Source organism: Sus scrofa, chromosome 12 (assembly GCF_000003025.6).
Source record: "Sus scrofa isolate TJ Tabasco breed Duroc chromosome 12, Sscrofa11.1, whole genome shotgun sequence".
NCBI lineage: Eukaryota > Metazoa > Chordata > Mammalia > Artiodactyla > Suidae > Sus > Sus scrofa.
Genome location: NC_010454.4, coordinates 44616825 through 44642028, shown reverse-complemented (window position 1 = coordinate 44642028; position 25204 = coordinate 44616825). Strand labels below are relative to the sequence as shown.

Here is a 25204-nt window from a genome sequence, read left to right as displayed (position 1 = left end):
CCATTCAGACTGGTGTGAGGTGACACTTCATTGTAGTTTTGATTTGCATTTCTCTAATGTTTAGGGATGTTGAGTATATTTTCATGTGCCTCTTGTCTCTCCGTATGTATGTCTTCTTTGGAAAAATGTCTGTTTAGGACTTTTTGATTGGGTTGTTTTGTTATTGAGTTGTATGAACTGTTTGTTTACTTTGGAAATTAAGCCCTTGTCAGTAGCATCATTGGCAAATATTTTCTCCCATTCCCTAGGTTGTCTCTTTGTTTTGTTCATGGTTTCCTTTGCTGTGCAAAAACTCGTAAGTTTGATTAGGTCCTATTTGTTTATAATTTCTAACAACAGAAGAGTGTCCTGGGGGAAAAAACAAAAAAAGACCATAGAAGCTCATACACTGAACAGAGAGTCCACCATTAGGAACAGATTCTGACCAATTCTCACAACTTGGGAAATCTTTGGGCTTTTGTGCTGTTGCAAGATTTGAAATAAGAACACACTGGATACAATAAATATTTATTGGATAAATAATAATGCTATCATTCCTAAATGCCCTATACAGATCCTATCAGCACACCACTAATCTTAAGTTCTTAGAAGTTTAACGTTATGCGGGGACTTCAAGACAACCTAGGAGTCTTTGGCTTCCTTTAACAGGAAGAACCACGGCTGGTCCTTTGATCTCTCTCAGCCTCAGTTTTGTCTGGAAAAGGAGACTAAAACCATTTCCTTTCCCAGCCTCCAGGAATGTTGTGAAGACCGCAAGCAATCATGTAAAACAATTAGTCAAGTGAAGTTTTACATACTATTTCCTGCGCTTACCTAAACATGTTTAGGAATCCACGTATAATGACTGCATTAGGCTTATGTATAGCAGTGCATACCCACATATATTGTGATGTGTATACTCACTCACATACTTACACATACAGTTAAATCTGAAAATAGTCTCCTGTCTACAAAGAATGTCTTCCTTTACCAGTTGAGATAATCCACAGTACACATACTGCCCCCACAAATACAAACAAGTAAAAAATATTTTGTAATTAAAAGCAGACATTCTGTTTCACCATCTGAACTGTTTTCTTTTGGAAGCAGAGCAAAAGGTGATGGGAAGGTGGAAAGTTTAAGAAGGGCCCATGAGTGGTAGAGACAGACAGAAGTATGTAGAAAATCTGAACAAGGCAAGCAGAGGAAAAAGATGAAGCCAGGATCTAAGATTCCAAAAAGGTAGCTGCCTTGCTTCTGATTCCACTATCCTGTATCAACCTTCTTTCTCTTATTTGATGTCCTCTCATCACTTCCTCTTCCAGCACAAACTGCAGAAAGGGAATCCTGTTTTCTTGGCGTCTTCTGACCTACATTAGGTCTACATCAGGGTGTGTGGAGCAAGGATGATCATGGATTTGTGCACTTGGGCACATTCAGGGCAGTGCGGTCTACTTCTGGAAAGGTCTGGATTCTCTTTACTCCCAGTGGGAAAAAAAAAAAAAAAAAACAGTGCCAGGAGTGCCCAGAATGGAATGGACGAGGCAGATGGGCACTGGGTTCAGGAAAAAGTACTGGTAGACCAGTTCTTTCCAACTGCTGTCTGAGTCTCCTCTACCTACCCCTCTGTGAACTGACAGAGGATGGGAGCAGCAGGTGGCCTTGGCTCAGCCCTCTAACAGGAGCTGAATACAAAAAGCCTGATGGGTTGACTGAGAAGCAGTGATTGGCAGCCGGGAGCCTGGAGTCTCCAGACTCTGATGATGAAGCACAGTTACAGTTCTCCCAGTTCGCCTTCCATCACCCGCACCATGACGTACAGCTCGGCCAGGCCCACCACAGACGCCACAATCAATGCAGCCAGTACCCGCTGGGAAGGGAGAGAACCAGACTTAAGGAATGCAGGCCAGCTTCCAGCCTCTAGCACCTAATAAGGATGGACAGGACTTCAACCCAGCCCATAAGCTGGGGGGAAGGAAAGAGGGGATCTGGATTCTCCTGAGGTTATCATCTACCCCCATGACTTTGGACAGGTCACATGCACCCCTTGTCTAATCACATAAACACCTAACCTGTTCAAGGCATTTTCACATACATCCTCCTTTCCCACTAACACTCCCAACCCGGGCACCTTGCCCCACCCAGGACCCACTCACCGAGGTCATTTCTGTGAAGATATATTGGCTTCCAAGGTAAGTGCAGACAAAGGCAGCTGCCACCGTGACAATGAAGTTGAAGATGGTGATGACCAGAGCCTTCACGGACCTCACTTTGGGGAGGAGTGCAGGGAAGAAACCTTTAGGGGAGCATCCTCCAAGAGGCCCTTTTAGCTCATGGCTACCTCCCCCATCAACTGGGTTTCCCTCCAGCAGCAAGCCTCAATAGCTCAGACCTAAGCCCAGAGCACTGCAGGAAGGAGGGCCATGACCGAACTAGTCTCAGGGGGACGCTTTAGCAGCCGATTTCCCAGAACCTCACCTTGCTTTCCCAGGTCACTAAGCGTTCCGCCATGCCTTGAATCCTGAGAAAAAGGAAAAGCAAGTAATTCCAGGATGGAAGCAGCTCAGAGAATATTGATTTGTCAGTATGGGCTCAGTCCTCTTTGTTACCCAACACATGAGCTCTGCCTTCTCCATGGATTTTGTCTGGACTGGTTGGTTTTTTTCTGGTCCACAGATAAAGCATTTTAAAGAAGAGGCCTAGGCTCCCAGTACCCATCTACCCCTTTCATCCTACGGGGCAGGAGCTGCCAGAGAATAGTGTAGGAAGTCCTGTTAGAACAGCTCCAGGCTCATCTCCACCTCTACAACTTTTAAAAATCAGTCACCCTCTGAACCCTCAGTAAATGAGCTGGGAATTGTATTTGGCTTGTATGCAGCAGCACAGAGCTTCTCTGGTCCCTTAATAGTACACAAACCAAGTTTCCATGTTGTTTCTTTCATCTGCAGCTCTTCCCAATGCAGGGTCCTACTTTCAGGGGCTACGCTGTCCATGTACTGAAGACCCGGCCTTTACCTGACAGGTGACATTGCGGGTGATCCGCTTATACTCCTCATTGGCAAGCTGTATCTTAATCTTCTCCAGTCGGGCAACTAGCTCTGGGTTCTGAGACAGAAAAATCAAGTAAGAATGACATTCCCAACATGCTAGAAAGCATGTCACAATCATTGGTTTCAGGCGGCAAAGTACTGCTAAGGAGACCCACACATCAGGTGTGCCTTCAGTGCTTTAGAAACTTTTTTTTTTTTTTTTAAATCTCAGTTTTCCAAGCTGTCAGACAGGGAGGACAATATCTGGTTCCCCCACTCCAGCTCTCAAGGACTTAAAGGACAATTTTTTTTTCCCCCTGAACCCTTGGCATGCAGAAATTCCTGGGCCAGGGATCAAACCCAAGCCACAGCAGCTACCCAAACCGCTGAAGTGACAATGCTGGGTCCTTAGCCACAGAGAAACTCCTAAAAGACAAATTTTTGAGCCCAAAGGTCGATTCATAAATTTGGATATATCATAAATAGACCCAACTCAGCCACCACTCAGTCTCACAAATACTCCCCTTACATACCCGAGGAGGCTTCACCACCTCTGGAAGATAGATTTCACTGCCTTCTAGGAGCTCATGAAGGTAGAGTGTGGAATCTGGGAAGAAAAGATTTCCACAAACATAATAATGCATAGAGCTGAGGTCAAAGGATTAAAATCAGAGAAGGGTCTAGCCCTTCAATTCTTTCTACCAAAATAAAATATGGACATTCCTATAATAGTTCATCTCCAGGATTATTTTCAATTGGGAAGAAACCAGGACAATCCCACATAAGTAGCTCCTAACTGACTTTGTCGGCCAATATCACCACTAACAAAACATAAGCCTTTAACTTATGTCATTTCTGTGGTCACGAAAGATCTTGCCCTAAATAGGTTTAAGCATGGTGATGGTGAACACTCAGAGGACACTGTACTAGATGATCTCTAAGGTTCTTTTTAGTTCCAATGATTAAAGAGTCTACCCTTTGCACTTCTGGGTAGGCTATGTTAAATTCTGGCAAAAGACCTTACATGCCAGTTTGTCCTACTGCCCCCACTCCCTTTACCTGCTAAGAGAACTGAGCCCTAAGGAAAAGAAATGACTCCTCCAAAAAGAGTTAGTGGCGGAATTAGGGCTAGAATCTAGACACTACTTCCAATTCAGATCTTTCAACAGTTTTTCATCATCCTATCTCATAAAAAGAAAAAAACATATCAGATCTGACCACTTTTGCTTTTGAGATGAAAAGAAATGTGGATTCCCAAACAGGACAAGCTCGATATGCTGTTTTCTTTCTTTCGACTTTTTTTTTTTTTTTTTAAGGGCCACACCCGCGGTATATGGATGTTCCAGCAACACCAGATCTGAGCAGCGTCTGCAACCTACACCACAGATCATGGCAACACTGGATCCTTAACCCACTGATCAAGGCCAGGGATCGAACCCGAGTCCTCATGGATGCTAGTCAGGTTCGTTACCCACTGAGCCACGATGGAAACTCCAATTGTTCTGTTTTCTAATGTGGCTTAAAAGGAAGAAACTGAACCTATGCAGTGGTAATGCGTTAAAACATGTATTTCTTCAAGGGTCAGGTGAGCCTAAGCGGGCCTGGAAGTGAAGAAGAGATTCAAGAGAGCAGAAACCGCACAGATAAAATTTTGTCATCCACAAAGAATGCCTATGGAAGTTGTGAAGGGAGTGGGTTCCCCAGAGTTTATGAGGTGACTCTTGGATTGGCTAGATGACCATTCTGTGGGTGAAAGAGAGTATTAGATTTGAAACTGGGTCCCCCTAAAACTGAATTCTCTGAGTTTGTGATTAACCTCTCTAGCCAAAACTTTCTTCCCTCTAACTCAATCCTGTGCTAATGGAACACTAATCACCAGTTAGATGGCTAAAACTGCTATTGTCATTAGCAAACTTAAGGTGCTAAAATCTGTTACAGAGATCATTAACCTGCAAACTCAGGCGTTTCTCCAGAGCCAGAGGTGAACTAATAGACTCCCGAGCCATGGGCCACCTGGCCCGAAAACTGTAAACCAGAGACTTGCCTACTCCCAATTGGAAATGCCACTGAAATGTCGCAAGACAATGACTGTTCCCATCCTCTTTGTTCTACTCCTTTAAAAGCAAACCCCTTAACTCAAAGGACAATTTGAAGCAGATCTGAGGCTTGTCTCCCACTCCCTTGTTTGGCACCCTGCAATAAACACTGCACTTTTCTTCACCACAAGCCTGTGTCAGTAGAATGGATTTGCTTGGAGTTGGGCAGGCAGACGCCAATTTGGCTCCGCAACCGTATACATCCTTCAGAAAAATGCTAGAGGTGTGGAAATAGACCTCAAAGGGGACAAAACTCTGGAAAAAAAAAAGGAAGCGACTCTGAACTGGAGACTGGGGCTCACCCCTTTCTCTCAGGTACTGGTGTAGATCCCGGATCAGGCGGAAAGAAACCAGGCGTTCAGGGCCAGGAGGGCCATCGCCGCCCTTGTGCTTCTTTCCCAACGCGGCCTCAAGATCTGCTCGCAGTTTCTTGGGCAGCTGCTCTGGCTCCAGTTCCCCGCCGGGGCTCAAAGCGCGTACCAGCCGCTCCCCGGCCAGCAAGCAAGACGCCATGTCTAAGCGACTGTAGGGTCACGTGACCCCGAGCAGGGACTTCCGTCCGCCTGCGCCGGAAGCAGCTCTGAGCTCGTTGGGCGGGGCGGAGGGCCAAGGGGGCGGGGACGCGGCGCGGGGCAGTGTGGGGCGGGGGCGGAACGCCGCCCGGCCGCGGGTCGGGCTGTGTGTCAGCAGCCCAGCGGGCACTCGGGCGGGACATGGCGGGTTGTGTGGCCCGGCGGGCCTTGACCGTGGGCGGTCGCTGGTGGTCCCGGTCGCTGACCGGGGCTCGTGGGCCGAGACCGCTGTGTGCAGCGGGTGGAGCTGGGGCCTTAACACCAGCGGCGACCACGACGACGCGGAGGCACCTCTCGTCCCGGTGAGGGACGGAGCGCGGGGGCCCTTCCGGAGCCCAGGGAGCGTGTCTCGGGTCAGAGAGGAGGCCAGGGGGCCCGGCCAGCTGAGGGTGACGAAAGTTCGACCCGGGGGAGGGCGCGGGCCGGGAGGCGACCTGCGCTGCCTTGGAGGCGTGCCAGGAGCAGAGACGGGAGTGCGGCCCCGAGCGCTGGGTTGTGCAGGGCTGACTCTGAGGGGGAAGCAGCAACCCCCCCAGAACGAACCCTACCTTCCCGAATGCTGTTAGTGGGCAGCCTTTTAATTAAGTCCTAGGGCTTTTGACTTGAACCTCCAGCCCGTGACTGGGTCAAGGCCTGCCTCAGAAAGATGCTAGAAGTGGGAAACTGGACCCGAGTCTGCGCTCAGTGTAACCTTAGGGACACATTTTCCTCTTTATGTGACTTGGGGAAGGGGGTTTCCAGGCGTGGGGTTGTGTGAGCAAGTGTCTCTAAGGATGGGCCAGGCAGATCACATTTGAGCAGGTGGATCAAGTGGGAGGAAGCATGAAGTTCACATTGCCACGATAGAAAAGAGGGCTTTGAAGGGCCCCTAGAAAAAGCAATGTCCAGAGAGGTCATTGTGAGAGCCGAGTGGCTGAGATTATACGCTGGTATTGGGGAGAGATGATAGCTATTTGCAGTTTAAGACCCCTGTGAAAATTGATGTAAATCTAAACAAAAATTAGATTGAGAAAGTAAATCTAGGTGGAATGCAGGGAGTAGTACACTTGCAAATCTAGAGATGATGAAGCCCTTCATGGGCAGGTTTAGAGGGAGGGAGATGGACATGGACTTGTAACACAAAACAAGGTTTTTTGTTTTGTTTTGTTTTTTTCTTTTCCTAATTTGTCTTTTTAAGGCTGCACCTGCAGCATATGGAGGTTCCCAGGCTAGGGGTCGAATGGGAGCCTCAGCTGCCGGCCTACACCACAGCTCACAGCAATGCCGGATCCTTAATGCACTGCATGAGGCCAGGAATCAAACCCATGTCCTCATGGATACTCCTCTGGTTTGTTAACCACTGAGCCACTGACAGGAACTCCAAAACAAGTATTTTTTTGAGCACCCCATTTTATACCAGGCTTTGCAAGGGAGCACAGGCTAATCACACAGGCGTTGCTCCTGGGGAAGTTACAGTTTCTAATGGAGATAAAACAGGAACACAGATAACTGAAATGCAAGGTGGGAATGGCAGTTAAAATGCCTTCGGAGATCAGGAAGGTGGGTCAGGGAAGAAAGGGAGGCAAGGGATACAATTAAGCAGAGTCTGAGGGCATGATATGAGGAACTCTGAGAGTCAAGAGACAAGAAAGTTGTCTGGGAAACCAGAGAGGCATCTGTAGCTGGACCTCAAAGGAGGAAAGGGAGAAAGTGGGAAGGAAGGACCCTTACCTCCTTGAGTCGGCCCCACTGCCCCAGCCCTTCTCTGCTGTCATTGCCCTGGCCCCTCAAGTATCTAGTGGCTTTTTCTGATGGATTAGTACTCTCCTCTTCTTAGCTTTTTAGTTGCTTGTTCTTTTCCTTCCGAATCAGAAACCGACCAGAAGGCAAAGTTTTGGAGACAGTTGGTGTGTTTGAGGTGCCAAAACAGAATGGAAAATATGAGACTGGGCAGGTGAGTGCTGAGCTAGGTCCTCTTTCTTAAATCTTTCTTTCTTTCTTTTTTTTTTTTTTGTCTTTTTAGGGCCACACCCGCAGCATATGGAGGTTTCCCAGGATAGGGGTCAAATCGGAGCTACAGCTGCTGGCCTACGCCACAGCCACAGCATCACCAGATCCGAGTCATGTCTGTGACCCACACCACAGCTCATGGTGACGCCAGATCCTTAACCCACTGAGCAGGGCCTGGGATTGCACCTAATTCTTCATGGATACTAGTCGGGTTTGTTAACCATTGAGCCACAACAGGAATTCCTGGGTCCTCTTTTGTTTTCATAGTGTGCTCTGCTTTGGAAAGGGTCAGATTTGGTCACAGGCCTGAATATTACGGTTTTCTACCTTGATGTTTGGTGCCAGACCAGAATCACAAATTTTCTTAAAGGTGGGGTTTCTGTTTTCTTGGATTTGAATGCATTTCATATGTCAGTGGGTTTTGTTTCCAAGTCTGGACAGAGATGGTTTGGACTATATTGAGGAGAGAGTCCAGTTGCTGAAGAATCATCTAATGTAGTGGATTGTGGGAAGCCAGTGGAGGGAGCTTTTGGAAAAGCAAACCTGGCTTTTTGTTGCTTTGTCATAGTTGAAATGATTGCAGTGAAGTAAGCTGTGGATGTGAGGCTCTTTTTCTGTGTCAGCTTTTTGCCAGATCCACTGAGATGGATTTAGGCCCTTTGTAGGTAAGGAGGACCTTTCTTTTTTCTTTTTACAGCTGCACCTGTGGCATATCAAAGTTTCTGGGCCAGTGGTCGAGTCAGAGCTGCAGCTGCAGGCCTTCACCACAGCCTGTGGCAACACCAGATCCTTAACCCACTGAGTGAGGCCAGGATCAAACCCTCATTCTTTTTTTTTTTTTTTTTTCAAACCCTCATTCTCACAGAGACAATGTCGGATTCTTAACCTCCTGAGCCACAATGGGAAGTCCAAGAAGGACTCTTCGTTTATTCAGTCTTTTTTCCCTGTATGCTTGTAATGGACTGAGTGTAATGCATTAGTCTTAAATTAGAAAACAAAAAAGGAAAAAAAAAGGGACAGAGTTCCTTTGTGGCTCAGCAGTAACGAATCTGACTAGTCTCCATGAGGATGTGGGTTTGATCCCTGGCCTCAATCAGTGGGTTAAGGATCCGGCATTGCCATAAGCTGTGGTGTAGGTTGCAGACATAGCCTGGATCCTGCGTGGCTGTGGCATAGGCCTGCAGCTGCAGCTACAATTCGATCCCTAGTCTGAGAACTTCTGCATGCTGCATGTGTGGCCCTAAAAAAAAAAAAGTGCCTTTATGGAGTAGACAGTCTAGAAAGGGATTATGCTCTGCAAACGGTCAATTTTCTGACTTTGTGCTCAGTGGAGGAAAGACTTCCTAGAAGCCTCAGCTGTGGCCTGAAGGATGAAGTGAGGAGGCAGTGAGCATGTTACAAAGTCAATCTGGGTGGATCACCGAGTTCTAGGGAAAGTGTAGCAAGACCTTGTGCTGGGTTTGCCGCCACCTGTGCCACTTAGCGGTCTGGGCCCCACCTGGATGGACCTGCTGGACCACAGGCTCACTGAGGCCTCTCTTTCCTCCCAGCTTTTCCTACACAGCGTTTTTGGCTACCGAGGTGTCGTCCTGTTTCCCTGGCAGGCCAGACTGTATGACCGGGATGTGGCTTCTGCAGCTCCAGAAAAGTAAGTCTTCCTATCACTGTGCCTCACAGTAGCCTCAGAAGGAAGCCTGACTCATGGCAGTCAAATGTAATTGACCTCGCAGCAGTGAAGACAGCATCCTTCTGGGCCTCAGGAACAGAGCCAAACACTCTGTTGGCACTATTACCAATGGAGACAAAAGTGCTGCGTGCCAGGGACAGTCTTAAGGCAGAGGGTTCCTTTAGGCCTCCCAGGTTTTTCTCCTAAGGCAGTCTCAGTTTGCATTGTAAGCACCCCAGAGGGCATTTGGGGGACTAGGCTTCTTGATTTCTTGATGTTCAGTTAGACTCTTTCTGGTAATCTCTTTATCATCACTAGAGTACATAAAAAAGAAAAGGCCCAGCTCCGCTAAATGATCACAGTCAGCCCCTGGGACGTGAGAAGAATGGGATGCTTAGTGTCCAGGGACTTTGGCAGCAGTTTGGTTTTTTTCATCATGGCCCCTTTCTTCTAAGATGCTTCTAGAGAGTAAGACAAATGACATATGCATCTAGAGAGTAAGCTATGCCATACTCCATTGCTTGGCCCTGACTGGGGAGTGGCTGGCCAGGGCGAGCCCCTTCAGTTCAGGCCCCAGTCTGTTTAGATAAGGAGGTGGTAGGCAGCTGGGGCAGGCACTGCTTCTGGTTCCCAGGAGGTGACCTTGGGCTTCTCTTCCTGCCCCATAGAGCAGAGAATCCTGCCGGCCACGGCTCCAAGGAGGTGAAAGGCAAAACTCACACTTACTATCAGGTGCTGATTGATGCCCGAGACTGTCCACATATAGTAAGTAAGCAGGGCGGCTGCGCCTGAGGTTCCTTTCATGGGAAAGGCCTGAATCCCGACGGGGACTAAGGGAAGGAGCTGGGTCAGACTGGGCCCCCTTCTGGATGGTGACCTAAAAAGTCTCTGACTCACTTCTTGCCTTAGTCTCAGAGATCTCAGACAGAAGCTGTGACTTTCTTGGCTAACCATGATGACAGCCGGGCCCTCTATGCCATCCCGGGTGAGTAAGGAGCGTCTGAGGGGCGCCCACCGATGAGGGGCACCCACCAATGAGGGGCCTGGTGTGTCTCAGGGAAAGGATTTTAATGCTTTTCTGATGTCCTTTAATCTGCTGGGAGGGAGTATAGATGCTGAGAGCGATGGTGCAGGGTCGTCCCACACTGGGACAGGCCAGGAATGGTGTTTCTTTTCAACCCCTCAACCCCCGACCTCAACACACACATTGAGCGTCTCTCTCTCTCTCTCTCTCTCTCTCTCTCTTTCAGGCCTGGACTATGTCAGCCATGAAGACATCCTCCCCTACAGCTCCACTGATCAGGTTCCCATCCAGCACGAGCTCTTCGAAAGATTTCTGCTGTATGACCAGACAAAAGGTAACCTCTGTCATAACTGCAAGCTGGAATGGGAGGGTCCGCCCTTGAAAGAGGATATCACAGAAGCAGTTTCAAAGCTGTGTTTCCACAACCTTATTTAGCCTCCCGTTTAGACCTGTCAGGTATTTGGCTATTAGTTCCTCCTCACAGATATGAAACGGGCTCAGGGGTGAGGAGAAGGGACTCAAGGTTGCTCGGTAGTGGCACAGTGAGGTCCAGAAACCAGGGCTCTCACTTCCAGTCCATTCCTCTTCCCCTAATGTCACATGCCTCCTCAGGGCTCATTCTTGGCAGGCGGCTCTGTGCCTTCTTCCAGCCTATGTGGTTGCTCACGTTTGGGTGTCTTGTTTACCTGGCCCACCCCTGGGAAGGATTGTCCTTTTTTTTTTTTTTTTTTTTTTTTTTTTTTCTTTTTAAATCTTATAGCTGCACCCGTGGCACATGAAAGTTCCCGGGCCAGGGATTGAATCCGAGCCACAGCTGTGACCTGTGCCGGATCCTTTAGCAAACCACTTGCGCCAGGCCGGGGATCAAACCCGCACCTCAGAGTGACCCAGGCTCCTGCAGTCGGATTTTTAGCCCACTGCGCCACAGCAGGAACTCCTGGGAAGGGTTTTCTAGGAGAGGCAGTTTGAAAGCGGGTGCAGTGCCCTGGACTAACCAATTGTCTCTTGCCCCAGCACCCCCTTTTGTGGCTCGGGAGACACTACGGGCCTGGCAAGAGAAGAATCATCCCTGGCTGGAGCTCTCCGATGTCCACCGTGAAACAACTGAGAACATCCGTGTCACCGTCATCCCCTTCTACATGGGCATGAGGGTATGTGCCCAGCCTGGTACCTTCCCGCGGGGTTAGGTCCCCAGGTTCTATGTGGTGTCCTCAGTGTGACTGCTGCCGTGGGTTCCAAATTTGAACCATGAGCCTGTGGTTCTGCTTTCAAGTGGTGCAGGTATTGGTTGGAGTTGAGCAGCCTCTTGGCAACGGCCTACACCAAGAACTAGAGCAAGGAGGGTCTCAGTGCCAGGAAAGAGTCCTCCAGGCCAACTCTTCCTCCTCCTCCAGCTCAAAGGGAGCCATGATTATGAAGAATATACGGGAGTTCCCGTCGTGGCGCAGTGGTTAACGAATCCGACTAGGAACCATGAGGTTGCGGGTTCGGTCCCTGCCCTTGCTCAGTGGGTTAAGGATCCGGCGTTGCCGTGAGCTGTGGTGTAGGTTGCAGACGCGGCTCGGATCCCGCGTTGCTGTGGCTCTGGCGTAGGCCAGTGGCTACAGCTCCGATTCGACCCCTAGCCTGGGAACCTCCATATGCTGAGGGAGCGGCCCAAAGAAATGGCAAAAAGACCAAAAAAAAAAAAAAAAAAAAAGAATATACAGATACTTAAATCACTGTAGGCTTATCTTTTCACTTTTATGCATTAGTGAGATATTTATTGAGCTGTTTCTTGCTTGGCTATGAGCTGAGTCCCAGGAATACAGATAAAAGTGCAACACTGTACCTGCCTTCCAGGAGCTCATGGTAGTTGGGGAGGCCAATGTATCGCATCTCGAGTATTGAAATAAGGTCAGGGTTTGGGAGGACCAAGAAGGAGGACAGCAGCCTGGGCTGGCAGTAGTGGTGGTGGGGGCATTGGGCGGTGGGGGCGGGGGCGCTGCTGACAAGGTGGTGAGAAAGGGAAGAGCCCTGTGGCTGCTTTCCATTGGCGTCCCGCTGTCGGTGATCTGGATAGGATAAAGCGATGGACCCAGGGGTGGCTGCCTCCTTCTGGGCTTGTTGGCCATAGTTCAGACATCATCAACCCACAGATATCTGTGGCTTTGTTCTGTCTTGGCAACCTTCCTGGAAAACATCTACTCCACTGGAGATGGTTGAAGTAGGCTTGGTCCTGCCCTCTGGGACTGAAATTCTTTGTGCTTTTTCCCCAGGAGGCCCAGAATTCCCATGTCTACTGGGTGAGTGTCTCTCTCAGAGGGAGCTCAGGAACTGTACCTGCAGGGACAGGTTGGGTGGGGGGGGTGTAGCTCCGGGGTGGGAGGTGGGGCCTGCGCAATGCCGGTGTCGGCCTTTGTTACCCTTTGCTCTCCTAGAATTCCAAGGAGGCTAGCCCCAGGTTTGCTCCTCCTCAGATGTGAACTCTCCCTACCCCCACAGTGGCGCTACTGCATCCGCCTGGAGAACCTCGACAGTGACGTGGTACAGCTCCGGGAGCGACACTGGAGGATATTCAGTCTATCTGGCACCTTGGAGACAGTGCGAGGCCGAGGGGTGGTGGGCAGGGTGAGCATCTTGGGGCCAATAATGCCCAGTTTCTGGTCCTGCCCAGCAGGCCCAGAGGCTTGGTGCATGGGTTCCTCTTCCTCTGGAGTTAGGGACAGAGGCTCCGTGTATGAAAGCATCGAGTTGTTGAAGGTGAAACCTCATAACTACCCTGTGAGAGAGGTTTCTTACAACCCATTTCACAGATGAAGTGACAGACTGTTACCTAACTAGCCCATGGTCCTGTAGCCAGTAGTGGTAGGGCCCAGATTTAAATCCAAGTAAGTCTGACATTAAAGCTTGTGGTTGCCGGCACAGTGCCTTTTACAAAATCTGAATTCCAGTGTCCTTAGGTGGGGCACGCACCCCCCCAGCCCCCACTCCTTGTCCTTCCTCTGCCTCTTTACCTTCGTGAGTCCTCTGCTGGTCCTTGAAGAGATCTGATTTTGCAATTCTTGTGCTATCCCACCCTGTCTCCTGAAAAATAAAGTCAGGAGAAGGGGCCACATCCAAGAGCATTTATCCATGTTAGCAGGGACTTGGGAAGCGGTGTAGAAAGAACGAAGCTTTGGAGTTAGTCTGGTTTCAAACGCCAGCTGTGTTGTATACTCGCGGCTGCATAACTCTGGGGAAGTTATTTAACCCAAATCTCAGTTTCATACTGCTAAATTGGGGGTCACACCCATTACTTTATGATTACCAGGAAAGTTAAGTCAACACGTTTTCAGAGCAGCACATGGCACCCGGCAGTTAGGCGCTCAGTGAATGGATGCCAGAAGGGGTATTTACAGAGTAGGTCCTGGGTTTAGCATCTTTGCTTAGTGACCTCAGGCACGTCTAGATGATCTTTCCCAGGGTCAGAATAAAAGGCCCAGGTTAGTGGCTGTGCTGCAGGAGGAGCTGGTCAGCAGTTATGGTAGGAGGCCTGAGGGGCATCCAGGCTGACTAATAGGCAGACAGCATGTGGCCTTGGGGTTCAGGGGTCATGTCTGGCCTGACCTGTTTTGCCTGAACCCTCACAGGAACCAGTGTTATCCAAGGAGCAGCCCGCATTCCAGTACAGCAGCCACGTCTCCCTGCAGGCTTCCAGCGGGCACATGTGGTGAGTGAGCACGTGCTGGGGCAGGGGCAGCCCAACTCCATGGACACTGCACATCAGAGAAGTGAGAGCTCAGAGCTTGCCCTTACCCCTGGGCCAAGTGAAGTTCTGAGGTGGAGCCTTATCTGCTATTCTGTTATGTGGGCCTTGTCTGATTTTGACTGTTGTTTTCCAGTTCCTTGTGATTTTGTGGACTGAGGACTTGGGTCACGTGGCCTGGTGACTTTGATTCTGCCCTGAGCTGCCCACGTAGTTGGCTTTTTTCCTGGTGCTTTACTCCTTATCTTGAAAATGTAGTTGCGTAGCTTACGGAGGATGCATCTGCGGGCCATGATCAGGACATTTGTTTCTTCTTTTCATGTACGGCCAGGGTAGGCTCTTGGGGCTCTGGAACTGTCATCCTGGCATGAGCCAGGCAGAAGAGAGCCCAGCTTGCCTTAGGTGCCTTCTAAACCGCCCCCCCTCTAAACCAGTTTCTCTCTGACCCACAGGGGCACGTTCCGCTTTGAGAGGCCTGACGGTTCCCACTTTGATGTTCGGATCCCTCCTTTCTCCCTCGAAAGCAATAAAGATGAGAAGACACCACCTTCAGGCCTTCACTGGTAGGCCGAGACCCTGAGCACCCAGACTCAGACCCTGAAGAACAGCTCTCATCCCACAACTGCTGCAGACCTCTCTCCATCACGGGCCACAGGGGATCTCTTAATCACATGCACCATTTGATTGTGGGGTTCTAATTTTGGTGGGTGGAGCATACCTGTTTTCTCCAGCAGCCCCACGTAGGACTCCTCCAAGATTGGCCTCCCCTGTAAGCCCTGCCTATGTTGTGTTCCCGTAAACCTTTCCATCAGGAACTCTGTGTTCAGCTGCCACAGGCCTTGGGGAGTTTCCTAGCCTGTTACACAAGTTGTTTAGAATGTGAGGTTTGGTCAATAAACCAGTGCACGCTTGGCCACCCTCGCCATTTCTGCCCCCAGGGTCTCAGGCTCCCTTTTTGACCTGGTGAGGGCCCTTGGTTGCTTTCCTTACTGCATTTCTAGGAGGCTGCCCCTTCTACTGGGGTATCCATTTCCTTCCTGAGGCTGGGGATTGACCGATGTCTCCCAGGTCACTCGGCCAGTGAGGTGGGGGCTGGACTGGACTCCTGTCCTCTTCTTTACCCCCTGCCAGGTGCAGAGCTGGAGGCCAGCATCAGGGTCAAAAGAGTGGCTCAGCATTAAGCACTGGCCAACTATTGGCCTCTCTGGGCCTGGGAGAGGAGTGAGGCAAGTCTGTGGGTTTCCTGGAGCAGTGGGCTTGCCAGCCACGGGTATGTTAAGCCTCTAGATTCCAAATGCAGAAACCCAGCCAGGGAGCATTAAGTATGGACGGTGACTAAGCCAAGCTACTTTTTGAGCTGCTTGCAGCTCTCCAAGAGCCAGAGATAAAATGTGCTGCATTTTTGCCCCGATTCTTAGGTTTCCTGCTCCCCTGCCACCGTAGTGATCCTTACAGAGGTTGTTTTCTTGACTTGATATTAAATCTCAGTTTGAGGCCTTATTAGTGTTGTCCTTAATCCTCCGCCAGGGGGAGCCTGGGTTGCAGGGCAACTGCGTGCAGTGGGACACAGGACGCAGCAAGAACGTAGGGTCAGGTAGTGAACAGAAATCCAAGAGTTATGGCCACAGCAGTGAGCTGACCGGCTGTACTTACTGTAAGCACGGCTCTGTACCACGGCAGTGTAACACAAATTTTATTAGAAAGTAGTGTTTGTTTCCATCTCTGTGCTGAGCAACAGAGAATTGTAGTTACATGACAAAGAGGTTCTCTCCTGCCAGAACCTGTGCCATCCCTCAGGCAGACCTCAGTCAGGTGACAGATTGATTAGAACCAAGTACTGGTCTGTGTGGTTAGCAGGCTTCTGGTTTTCTCAGAAACTTACAGGAAGGTCTGACCTTCATCCACACTTTGTTTACACTCCCCTGGGCTGCTCGGAGCTGAAAATTTCACACAGCCAAGAGCTGCTTTCTGAGTGGGGCGGAGAAACTCAAAAGAAAATTCCCCAAACCCTTACCCCACAGTCTGATTTTAAAAGCAAAGATTACTTCAGTGAGTTCAATGTTAGTATTTTAAGACGAAGGAGATATTTTTAGTTCAAGGAAGTAAGTGCCCAGAGTCCCAGACTACTGTGCTTTCTCAGAGACTTCTCACCACTGGGATCTGGATGTCAGAGCAGTAAAGAGAGGCTACAGGGCTGGGGAGGCCAGAGGCCAAGCATTAAAATACCTCAACGGGGAGCTGGGACTTTTGAGTATTAAAGGGCTGAGGAAAGAGGCCAGTGGCCTCAGGCAGAAGCATTCCAGTCTCTGTGGGAAAGCCACAAAGCTAAAGCTGGAATCTGGCCAAAGGAACGGATTTGTCTTCATCTTGTTCCTCGGTGAAAGCTGGAAGAACTGTTCGTAGCTGATCACCACGGTGCCTCACCTGAAGGTATTTAGACATTCAAGATTGTGACAGGTGTAAAATGCCTGATTAGAGTCATATTTCCCTGACCCCCCCATCATGTCATTTCAGGTCCTTGTGAGTGTCTGCCAACCCCAGCCTGGCATTTGCCCATGGGCTCTATGGGGTCAGCCTTGAGCAGCCGCTGAGCTGTAGTTAAGAGTAGTCAAGAGATACAAACTTGATAACCTTTGTCCCTTCCTGACCAAGTAGGTGGCTCTGCTGCTTTGTTAGGCTGGCTGAATGGCTCCTTCCCTGGCATTCCTCTCGAAAAGAATTCAAATGAGCAGCCTCCCAAGGGCCAAGCCAAACAGAAAGAAATGAAAACCAAAGCCCTGAAGAGGAACCTGCACCCTTGGCCAAGACCTGGTGCCTGGCATCTTCACAGCCAAGTTATCCAACAAGAAGGACATGAAGAAACCTTTCAAGGAGCTTAGGCTCCTCACATCATCCTGTGTTCAGGGACTCACCACTGGGCAGAGCCACCATCCCCAGCAAGGACACAAAACCAACAGCATGAATGGGGGTCGGGGGACTCACGGCCAAGCACAGCCGCCTCTGCACAGGGCTATGGGGAATCCTGGGCTCTGCATTTGCTGATCTTGGCTGGTGGGTGTGCAGGTGCAGTGCCCACAGGCTCCACAGCTGTCCTGCTGCAGCTCCTGCTCCTGGCCCCTGTGACAGCTCTTCAGCTTTACAGTAAGTAAGGACATCATGCCTTGGAGCCAAAGGCAAGAGGACCAAAGACAGCAGTCATGTGAGACCCTAGGAGTCAGTATGTCAGTATAAGATGTGGGGGTAAAACATGCTTTCTTATAGGGGTGTTATTAGCACCAAAGGTCCTAATTCACACACCCTTCCCACCTCCGTGCTCTCTGGGCTGGTTGCTTGGCCAGGCTGATAAAGCCAGAGCCAGGCTTTTTTTTTATTGCTTTCTTTCCCTCCCTCAGATTGATTCTATAGGGAAGAGGGAATTAGGTTCAGAAAAAGAAAATGTGGGTCAGGGTAGAATCCAAATCTGAGTAGAAGTACAAAGTGCTTAAAGAAGCAGATCCCAAAGGTATCGAAAGGACCAAGGGTCTGCTTTATCCAGAGTCTTAACCCTGGAAGGATAGCAGAAATACCCAGTCCTCTCATTATTAGATTTAAAACTAATCATTCCCTAGATTATTTTTAAAAAACCAAACTCATCAAGCCTGTGCTTAAACAGCTTAGGAAAAAAGGAGCCCCACCTGTAAGAAATGGGCCTCCACAGCACCAGAAGCCACCTTCCCCAGAGAGCAAACCCATTCCCCATGGGCCTCCGCTGAGGCCTAAAGTAGCCCTTGAGTAGAGCAGAGGGGCTCAGCAAAGGGCCAAGGGGAATGCTGTCGGCGGGAGGTGAGCAGGTCAGTCCATTCAGCCCAGGGCTGGCGGCGGCTCCGGGGGTGGGGGGGCAGGAAGGGAGATGCTGAGCAGAGGGGCCAGGACTCGGTCATCCCGAAGTGCTCAGGGGAGCAGGGTGAAGAAATATGGTCCCTCCCCTGCTCAGGCCCTCTGATCTCCCAGGCAGGGCCTGTCATGCCTCCCGGTGCTGGAGCAGAGACCCAGCCAGCAGCAGCGTGGGGTGGCCTGAGGGACAGGGTTCCATAGGAGGGGAGACAGGGCGTCCTGTGCCCTGACTCCCAGAGGGTCTTGTCAGTCGCGATGGGCAGACTGGTGGCCCAGCTGCCGGTCATCATAAGTGCTGTAGCGCTTGACGTGGATGCGGCGGACGCGGTCCCGCAGTTCAAAGGTCTCCTCGTCTTCACTGGGGGAGGCCTGGCTGCGGCTTCGGCTTGTGGCCTCCAACAAGGAGTTGTCGGGGACTCGGGGGGTCTCGTAGAGTAGGACGTTGAGTGTTTCCTCATAGATCCGAGCCTCTGGGAATTCCACCTGGGGAGAGGGGGACAAGGGACCGAATCAGGTTTCATCCCAAAGAGGGAGAAGCAGGTCAGGGCCCCATGGTCCTGTGCTGACTCCATAAGGCCTCCAGAACTCTCTCAAGAGACATGGCTTTCTGTCTCTGGTGGGAGGGTGGGGATACCCAGGGCCTTAAAGAGGCAGGAGACTAGTCCCTCCCCCTTCCCCTTCCATCCCGGACCAATGGACTAGGATGTGTAGAGGTTATGGCCTTGGCTCTGTGGTCGGGCCTAGGTACGGATGCAGCCCTGGGCTTAACCTTGCTGTGCCTCAGTTTTCACATGTTAAAATCTACCTCAGAGACTTGCTGTGCACATTACATGAAAGATGTAAAATGCTTACCAGAGAGCCTGACACCTTTAAAAGCTTGGCTTCTCTGAGCCCGTCACGTGCACACACCTCTCCCCCCCAGGAGCTGCCCTTCCCAGCAAAGCTCTGCTGCCTCCAAAACATGCTTATGGGTTCCCAGCCCCTGCTCCGGCAGCTGTTCTCCAGGGAGGCACCCTCTGCTCGCAGCCTGGAGAAAGTGACTTAGCCAAGTTTGTGTTAAATACCTCCTATCAAATGCCTCAGGTGAGCCTGGCACTGTGTTGCCACTGCAGAGGCTAAGCCCTCTGAGCCGGAAAGCCCAGCCCGCAGAGGCCAGAGACGAGATCTGAACGGCTGTTTCTACTGCCCTGCACTGCTTCTCCTAAGAGCTGTCTTATTTTCAAAAGAGCCCTGTTAAATTCATACTGTCATTCCTAGGTTTTCAAATGAGGAAACTGAGGCCCAGACGGTTTAAATGGCTCATCCAAAGTCAGAAAACTGATAAATGGTGGGACCAGAATTCAAATCTGAACTGGTCCAACTCCAAAGATCTGGTCCTCCTGTGGCACCAGACTGTTCCCTGCTGGTCGAAGGCCCTGCCTCTCAGCTGACCAGAGCAGAGTTCCGAGCCATTCCCTGAGCCCCATGTGTTGGCTTTTGTCCCTGCCCAGCACCATCTGAGCCAGTTTAGGAAAGAGCAGACCACACGCCCTGTGGGGAGCGGGCCAGTCGGGGCTGCCCCGCCCGTGCAGACGGAAGCCCATACCTTGGTCTGCTTCTTCTCCGTGGCGTACACGATGGAGGTGCAGCACACCTCTGCCAGCTTCCGCCCCTGCCCGTAGAAGGACCAGCAGCAGATCTCGTCGCCGATGACGTCCTTGATGAAGAGCACTCGGCCGTTGAAGCGCAGGGAGAGCTTGTCGAACAGCTCGATGTTCTTCAGCAGGTGGTCGTCAGAGTTGCTGAAAAACCGGTGAGGTCCCCGCACAGGGGTGGGTGCTGGCCAGGCTCTCCCCTCCCCTCCCCTCCCCTGTCATGCTCCTGAGATGAGGATGAGTCAGGATGCTAGAGGGACAAGGAGGGAAAGGGTCTTGGGGTCCCCTCTGGGGTTGGAGGCCTGGGAGGAAAAGGAGTGAGTTGGTTTTAAGTTAAAGCAGAACGGAGGGAGGGAGGGAGGTCTCTCATCAGGCCCAGGACAAAGGAGGCCCGTGCCATCACAGCAGGAGGACCTCTTCCCTTGCTGTGGGGGTGACACTGGGCACATGTCTGCCCATGGGAGTCACTGAGAGGGCTTGAGTCTCCACGCCCGCAGCCTCTTGCTTATACTTAACTGTGGCCTGTTGAGAGGACACTGGGGGACAAGGGGGACACTGGCCCAGCTGTGAAGAGTAAAGGCTTAGGAGAGTCCCAGCCCCCTGGCGCCCAGCCTTCCTCCACCCCATATGAGAATGCTGGGACAACACCTAGCCGGCTGCCCGACATGACGCATGTTAAGGGGTGTTACGTGTTCTGTCTCCTCCACATCCCTGCCAGGGCCCTGCACCGAGGTCCAAATGCCTCAGCTCTCATCTCCCTCTACTCTCTGTTCTCCTCCTGAGACCCAGCCCTGTGCCACCTGTGCCAGGTGCGCAGGTGGCTTCCCTTGGGTCTGCTGCCCAATCTCTGTCCACTCAGCCTTTCCCCGGGCACTGCCGCCCACCCTGCCTGCCAGGACGCTCCCCCCTACCTGGTGTAGGAATACTTGTTGTTGCTTCTGTTATAGAGCAGCTTCACCACCGGCTGTGAGGGAAGAGAGTGTGAGGGCAGGCAGGGGCCCGACATCCGCGGCCCGCGGCCCGCAGCCCTGGGAGACCCCTCAGAGGGCCCAGTACCTTGGTGGATGACTCGATGAGCCTCTCCTCCTCCTTCAGGGATGTGATGATGGGGATGTTGCACACAGGCTGGTAGGACTCCTTCTTGTCCTGGGTGACAGAGTGACACACACAGCCAAGAGTCTTTCTTGAGATCGTCTGTTTGCCAGGCTTAGCCAGGCTTTCCCCAGGAGCCGTCAGAGCCCCTCTGCCATGGCCACCCTCTGCTTGTTGAGGAGGCATCAGACAGAGATCAGGAGGCCCCAGCTGGCAAAGCGGACCCCCGTTTCTAGAAAATCTAAAAGCCAGATACTTAGACATGAACTAGAAGCCAGGCCTCGTCATACCGCCTGAGTCCGTCACCTTACAAACTGGCTGCCAGCTTACTCGGCCTGGGCGACGCCTGGTGTGTCTAACTCGGTTTGGACCCGTGAATCACACCCACCACGTGGCCTTCCAGGAACTGGACCCTAGGTCCCTAAGGTGGGGGGGATCCTGACCTCGTCGGCCTGGCCTGTCGCGGCCTCCATACCTGCAGGGCGGTCTGGCACATGTTCACCAGCCCCTGAATGAGGTAATATTTCGCTTCCGCCATCAGTTCTTTGATCTCTTGCCGGTTTTGAGGGAGGATGATGGTGTCATCCCGGAGGTAATTCAAAATGGTGCCGAAGTGCTTCCCACATCGGTCTATGAGGATCCAGCCTAGGGATTCAGATGGGCCCCAGAGGGTACCTCAGAGCAGGGAGCAGCTGATGAGGTGCACAGAGCCCACAGTACAGGGTAACAGAAGCCACAGGTAACCTCTGGCTCTTAGGTCCATGGCTGCTCTTCACCCTCCTCCCCGAAACCAAGAACCACATGTACTGGGCAGACGCCGGCCCTGCAGGCTCTGCAGAGGACCCAAAGGTATAAGCTCAAGACCCCTCGGGCCCACCTCCTGGCAACACAGAAACCACCCGGCCCTGCTTGCCTTCTGCCCGTTGCCAAGTCACTATGGCCACAGTTCCAATGAGAATCTAGTCCTCTGTGAATATTTTAAAAGTATGGGTTGTCTCCCTGGGAGACATGTAAACACACAACATTGTGTGTACAATTTCAAAGAATTCTGAAGCTCTTCTAAGAGCTCCAGGTGAAGGAGTCCTGCAGTAGGTGAACAGGAGAAAAGAATCTAGATTCTCGATCTGCCAGGCTTAAGCCTTGCCCTCAAGTCGCTTCCTCAGGAACGCTTTCCCTCCCCACCTGCCCAACGAGCCCCAGCGCCTCACCTTCTTTGTCGGTCAGCACCTCCATGCGCCCACTGAACATGGCCTTGAGCATGGTGTCGTGCCGGGTTAGTGCCCGCACGGTGGTGTAGTACAGGGAGCCACCCACATTGAGCTGGACGTATTTGTTGCCCAGGCCACCACCCTTGAAGCCACTGAGCTTGGGCTTGGCCCCTGAGGCTGGGCACAGACAGGTATCCCCTGACATCTCCCGCTGCAGGTAGATCACCACACGGCAGGAGGTTGGTTTAGAAGGCTCCGCCGTGGTGGAAGGGTCACGAGTGAGTGGCCAGTGGAGGCCAGAGCCTCATACTCTCAGCGCTGTGAGCAGAGAAGGGAGAGGAGACAGGAGTCAGTAGAGGGTCCCTCAGCCAGGAGGGGACAGGAAGAGAAACACTGACCATTAGTCATTCTCTCCTTAAGAGCCCAGGACTCCCTGGCAGAGGCTAAGGCCCTAGGTAATGGCAGAGGACATTCCTGCTGTTCTTCATGGCACCAGGAACCAGGTCTGGGAGCACAGCCTTCCAGAACCCAGGGCTGGTTGCCTCACCAGCTCTGGGCAGCAGGGAGGACAAGCACACCCTTGGAGCTAGTCAGAGACAGCTCCAGAAACAGGCTGGGCAGGACCCACCAGTCAGATTCAGCTGTTTTCTTCTCAAGGTTCCCAAGACCTAAGACTTGAAGCCAAACCTACTGGAATCCAGCCAGCCTAGGAGTTTCCCAGGAGTCTGAGGGACAGGATGCACTTCCTCTCTAGCGATTCCAGAGCAGCACAGCCCGCACCAGTGCTTCCTTTGACATCACCCAGAGTCTGGCTTCGGGCAGGCAAGTAAAAGCAGCTTTAGGAGAGCATGGATGGAGCCAGGCTGGAGGGAGCCAGCCAGTGTTCCTGGCAGAGGTCACCTGAGCTCCAGTCGGGGTTTCCTGATCTTCCCCCTTTTTTTTTTGGCATCAGCCCTGTCCCCAGTTCCTGAAATTGAAACCATTTTTCAGGCTAGAACAACGACAGGATAGCTATTTTTGGTTCTTTTTCCTAAGGGGGGGGCCCCAGCCCTCTCTCTTCCTGCCCAACAAGAATGGGGAGAAAGGGCTAGAAAAGGCCAGACGATAACTTGAAATACAGTAGGTGATTTGAAAACTGAAATGTTAAGAGGAGTTCATAGGAGGGAGGCGGGAGGAAAGCAGAGGAGGGCAAACCCAGGTCACCCCTCGCGATCTGGATTCTACATCATATGTCCTGGTTTTCTAAAGTAACACTAAAATTCATTCACTGAAAGAAAAAAAAACAGCCAACATTCTCTGCGTGTTTACTATGTTCCAGGTACTATTCTAAGCATTTAATATATATCAGCTCATTTAATTCATTTGGCAATAAAACAATATCGTGTGCCTTCGAGGTTAAGTAGTGGGGAGAGAGAGATGAAAAGATATTGTCCTTGCCTTCAGGAAGTTCAAAGAAGCATGATAATGTTACCAAGAATAAAACTAATAAGAATTAGCATTTATTATGCTCCTGCTTTGTGCTGGGTGCCTGGGATACAGAAGTGAACAAACAAGTCACAGCCTCTGGGAGTTTACGTTCTAGTGGGAAGAAACAGGCAACAAACAAGAAAATAAATAAATGAGCAGGTAATTCCAGAAGGTGAGAAATGTAATAAAGACAATAAAACAGAGATAAGAGAGTGACTACAGAGAGGCACTAATTTAGATGGGGAATCAGGGAAAGCATCTTAGGGTAGGTGACGTTCCAGCTGAGGTCTGAAAGAGCATTCCAGAGAGATGCTCTTACAGAATAGTAAGTGCAAAGCTCCTCAGACACAAGTTTTAGTAACAGAAATAAGGGCAAGATGGCTGGTGCACAGCAAGAAGGGGCAAATGGGCTGGATCATATTGGAGAGTTTGGGTTTTATACTAATTGCAGTGGCATTGAGTGTAGGGTTTAGAGCTGGGGAGTGACAGAATCTGCGATCATTCTGCTGCTGTGAGGAGAATGGATTGTAGGGTGCAGACGGAGGAAGAGTTGGCAAGAGAGGATGAAGACCTGGACTACAGTGGTGGTGATGGAGTCAGAAAAAAAAAAGTGAAATGACTTCATCATCATCTCCTCTAAGTCTAACCCAGAAATGTGCTTAGCAGAATGCTATGCACATTCTGAAGTATTTAATATGTCAGTGTGTTAGACTGAAATTGTCCCTGAAAAGATTTAGGTAGGTCCCTGTGAAGAGAGTCCAAGGAAGCGCCAGAGCAGGTGCTGTATGAAATGCCGAATTCCTCTGGTGGCTGGTTCAGTAGGGATGAGATGAGCCCCCACCAGCGGATTGCCCAATCAGTAAGTAAACCTGAATGGTATGAGGTCACCTTACCTTCCTCCGCCCACCCCAAAGGAATAAATCCACCCCTTAACAGCGGCTGCCAACAGAGGAAGACAAATCCAAGCTAATCTCTTCTTTTTCCTACAAAGCAATTGCTTTGAGCCCATGGATGACATCAGCCCAGATTCCACCCGCTCAGATTCCGCCCAGGCCAATGGGTTCCTGGAATCCTGTGGCAGGTGACGCCCCAGAAAGTAATTCCAGTGAGAATGAAGTTTCCACTGAGAGCCTCAGTGCTCTTCCTTCCGGACTTTGTGTGTGGGTATTTGGGGATGCTAGGGGCGTATCCGTGTCACGCTCGGTGAAGCTAATGGGAACCCAAGCCGAATAAAGGCCAAACAAACAAGGCGGTGATAGAAGTGGGGTCCTAAGGAAAGAAGGTCCGAGAAACCCATCACACGGAGCATGGCGAGAGGAGGAGCCGATCCCCTACAGAGGGGGGAATCTAGCAGAAATCCAAGGGTGTAAATCCAAGCGTGTAAATCTCATGCTTCAGCCAAAGGGTTTGGGGAAATTTAGCGAGACTCAACCTCTCTGTGGCCACTGTAGAGTCTTCCTCAACCCGTACCCCGCCTCACCACCGAGAAACCGAGACCGGCTCTAACACCCACCCAAAGGATTTGAGATCTCCACCTCCCTTCGCCGTCCCACGCCTTTTCCCCAGGACCGGGTAGGGTTCTCTTGGCTCAGCCCAGGACCCGTCCATCCCTTCCCCTAGGGCATGGGCAGACTCGGCTCTCACCCTCCCTGGTGGCGCTTCTCCTCTCAGCTGGGTTGCAAGTCGACACCGCGCCGCCCCTAGACCACCGCTTGCCCGCCAGCAATCTCGGGCGGTAAACTCACATTCACCACCCCCGGACTCCGCCCCCAGGCGGCCAGGGCCTGAGACTGTGAGGCCGGGCAGACATAGCACCCAATCAGGGCGGAGGGAGGAGCCCCCAAGAGT

At 51.2% G+C, this 25204-nt stretch overlaps 3 protein-coding genes across 3 annotated transcripts; 1 reads left to right on the top strand and 2 right to left on the bottom strand.

Annotated features, from left to right (window-relative positions):
* Positions 493-5650, bottom strand: TMEM199 (transmembrane protein 199). Its single transcript, XM_003358166.4, has 6 exons — positions 5407-5650; positions 3542-3615; positions 2995-3084; positions 2458-2500; positions 2136-2248; positions 493-1849 (listed from the first exon to the last, which is right to left on the bottom strand). The coding sequence occupies exons 1-6, from the start codon at positions 5615-5617 to the stop codon at positions 1754-1756; spliced, it is 627 nt and encodes a 208-aa protein (XP_003358214.1). The 5' UTR covers positions 5618-5650; the 3' UTR covers positions 493-1753.
* POLDIP2 (DNA polymerase delta interacting protein 2) lies at positions 5727-15582 on the top strand. Its single transcript, XM_003358174.5, has 11 exons — positions 5727-5978; positions 7528-7609; positions 9216-9313; positions 10000-10096; positions 10241-10316; positions 10582-10689; positions 11370-11506; positions 12614-12640; positions 12840-12965; positions 13967-14046; positions 14535-15582. Exons 1-11 carry the CDS (start codon positions 5818-5820, stop codon positions 14647-14649), a joined length of 1107 nt encoding a protein of 368 aa, XP_003358222.2. The 5' UTR covers positions 5727-5817; the 3' UTR covers positions 14650-15582.
* Positions 15699-25189, bottom strand: TNFAIP1 (TNF alpha induced protein 1). Its single transcript, XM_003483067.4, has 7 exons — positions 25001-25189; positions 21890-22207; positions 21157-21326; positions 20646-20735; positions 20501-20553; positions 19541-19736; positions 15699-18438 (listed from the first exon to the last, which is right to left on the bottom strand). Exons 2-7 carry the CDS (start codon positions 22092-22094, stop codon positions 18202-18204), a joined length of 951 nt encoding a protein of 316 aa, XP_003483115.1. The 5' UTR covers positions 22095-22207; positions 25001-25189; the 3' UTR covers positions 15699-18201.